At 29.6% G+C, this 2,434-nt stretch overlaps 1 protein-coding gene across 1 annotated transcript; it reads right to left on the reverse strand.

Moving 5' to 3' along the window:
- Positions 1 to 345: 345 nt before the first annotated feature.
- Positions 346 to 2,428, reverse strand: LOC122273886 (uncharacterized; the record flags this gene model as incomplete). The annotated part of the gene is made up of 2 exons (XM_043057863.2): positions 1,985 to 2,428; positions 346 to 422 (listed from the first exon to the last, which is right to left on the reverse strand). Coding segments are annotated over exons 1-2 (408 nt in total), but the record flags the coding sequence as incomplete, so codon positions are not given.
- Between the last annotated feature and the right edge of the window lie 6 nt (positions 2,429 to 2,434).

The raw sequence follows: 2,434 nt of genomic DNA on the forward strand, positions 1-2,434 counted from the left end.
CACCTGAGCATATCTTGAACTGTTTAGGGGTGGACTGGAACAACATTCATTCCTCTCCCATTCTGGTTTTGGATTTTCTTAATGTCAACGGTTTTATTGATATGGTCTGACCCCGTCAGACCAGATGGGAGTTAGCAACAACAACAACCCTAACAAATAATTTTAACTGGTCTTAAACATTTTTAGTGCTTAAAAGAGTATTATCTAACTTAAAGTTAAAACTAACTAATTGCCAGTAAATAAGACAACAGTTAATTTAGTTAAATTTTACATACATGAATAAATTATGTATTTAACAGTCAAAAACAAAAATAAAGAAAAGAAGTAAAAGAGTAATCAGCTTACCTTTAAACAAGCTATAAATTTCAATTGTTGTGCCATAATATCAATACAAAAAGCTTTAGAGTCGTTTTTCTTCACTTCTAAAGAAATAAGAAACATTCTTAAACATACATTTCTTAAGCAAAAATATATTAAAAAATAACTTTAAAATTAAATATTGTTCTGAAAACTCAATAATTATGCAAATAGAAAGTCCCTTTTCGAGTTCCACGTAGCAGAACCCTTTTTCTATTGATTTTGGATTTAAAATCGATTTGTTGGAAAGAAAATTTCAGCCTTTTTGCTTGACCTCCAGGGGCTTAAAACATTTTAGTAAATTAAACTTAAGATGTTTGTTCAGATATATACCACCCTCAGATGGACTTTACTGTATAAGGCATTCTATCTAACAAGAAGAATTAGTTTATTGCTGCATCTCAATGAAGTTAAAATAATATGAAAAAGGGAAAAATCTAAGCAAATTCTAATCTATCTGTATTCTAATCAAGATTTTTAAAGTTAAAAATTTTAAACAAATAAAAGAGTTTTAAAGAATACCACGGTCTCAACTTAGAGAGTAAGAGACAGAGCTTTTAAAGATTGATATATTATTATTTAATCATATTTCATCAATATTTTCAATAATAGTAATAAAAAAGTTGCTACTAAAAAGGGTAATTAACGACTCTTGTTCTTGTATAATACTGATTTTAAAATTATTATACAGTGAAACCTCCAGGAAGGACCTCTGTGTAGCAACCTTTTAAATTTATAACCACTTTTAGGAGACACAGAATTTTTTCTATAGACTTTGTGTTCAAGAAAACCTTTAGGAGCGACCATGAAAACCTTCAAAATAAATAAATAGATTAAAATTCAATGCAAACTTCAGTAAAATCATAATTGTATATTTATTTAAAATAGTTCTATTACTCCTAATTGATATATTTGTTTTGACACATAATTATATCAGTAGGAGTCATTTTTATTGAAGCTAAATTTTATTCATNAGGAGTCATTTTTATTGAAGCTAAATTTTATTCATCGATCCGCAACACAAGTGGCTATTTTGCACCAAGAAAATTACACTGAATGAAATTAAAATGGCATACGAAAAATCATATACCTTTGATAACATTTTGAAGTTAATGGAGATAACCCCTAATAAGTAAAAGAACGACCAATCTCCTTAATGATCATTTTACTAAAGAACAGAGAGTGGTCACTCCCGAGAGGTTAAGTGCTTAAATTCTCTTCTCCACCCAAAAGTACACATTTTTCTTAATATGATGCTCTTGTTTGAAAAATGTAAGATTGCCATTTTATTCACATGTTGATCAAATCTGTTATTAATCACTTTAATTCTGTAAATTTAATAAAATACATTTAACATTTGCTAATAGATATGATTATAAAATACAAACTTTAAAAACTGATGAATACAAAAAATTAAATGAATGAAATTAATTTTTGAAAGAAAAAAAAACAATACTGTATTTTATTTACCACAATAAAATTTACAATCAATAGATTAGTTTAAATAAAAGAAATTATAGGAAAACTTTATCATGCTAAAAGAAATTTCTGTTAGAAAGGAAATATTCTTAATTTTCCTACTTCAAATATTTCAAAAGAAAAACTTAATGAAAATTTTATTACACACCTTCACTGGGTATTTCAGATGGTTTAATTTCAATACCATCTTCAGATTCTTCATCATCACTGATCTTCAAATCAAGATCCAGTTCCAACTCAGGTTCTTTTGGTTGGAACGCTGGAGTACCCCAGTCGAAGTCTGAAGAGCTATTTTGATTGGATGTTGATACGGGAGCTCCCCAGTCAAAATCAGCTGATGATTCCTTCTTATTGCTTTCCATACTCTTACCGACTTGCACTTTAGGAGTTGCATCAGAAGCAAATGTACCAGTTGCAATCACATCATCACTGTTTTTAAGTACATTTGCAAAATCAAATACAGCATCATCAGGAGACATGGGCCCATCTGTTAAGACTCGGTTTGGCAGACGAGACAAAACTTCAAGAGCTAAAGCAGGGCAACCAGCTCGGAAGTGAGCATGAGCAGTTGTAAAAAACAGCCTACGTTCCAAAGGTG

This window comes from Parasteatoda tepidariorum, unplaced genomic scaffold (genome assembly GCF_043381705.1).
Source record: "Parasteatoda tepidariorum isolate YZ-2023 unplaced genomic scaffold, CAS_Ptep_4.0 HiC_scaffold_10642, whole genome shotgun sequence".
NCBI classification, from domain to species: domain Eukaryota; kingdom Metazoa; phylum Arthropoda; class Arachnida; order Araneae; family Theridiidae; genus Parasteatoda; species Parasteatoda tepidariorum.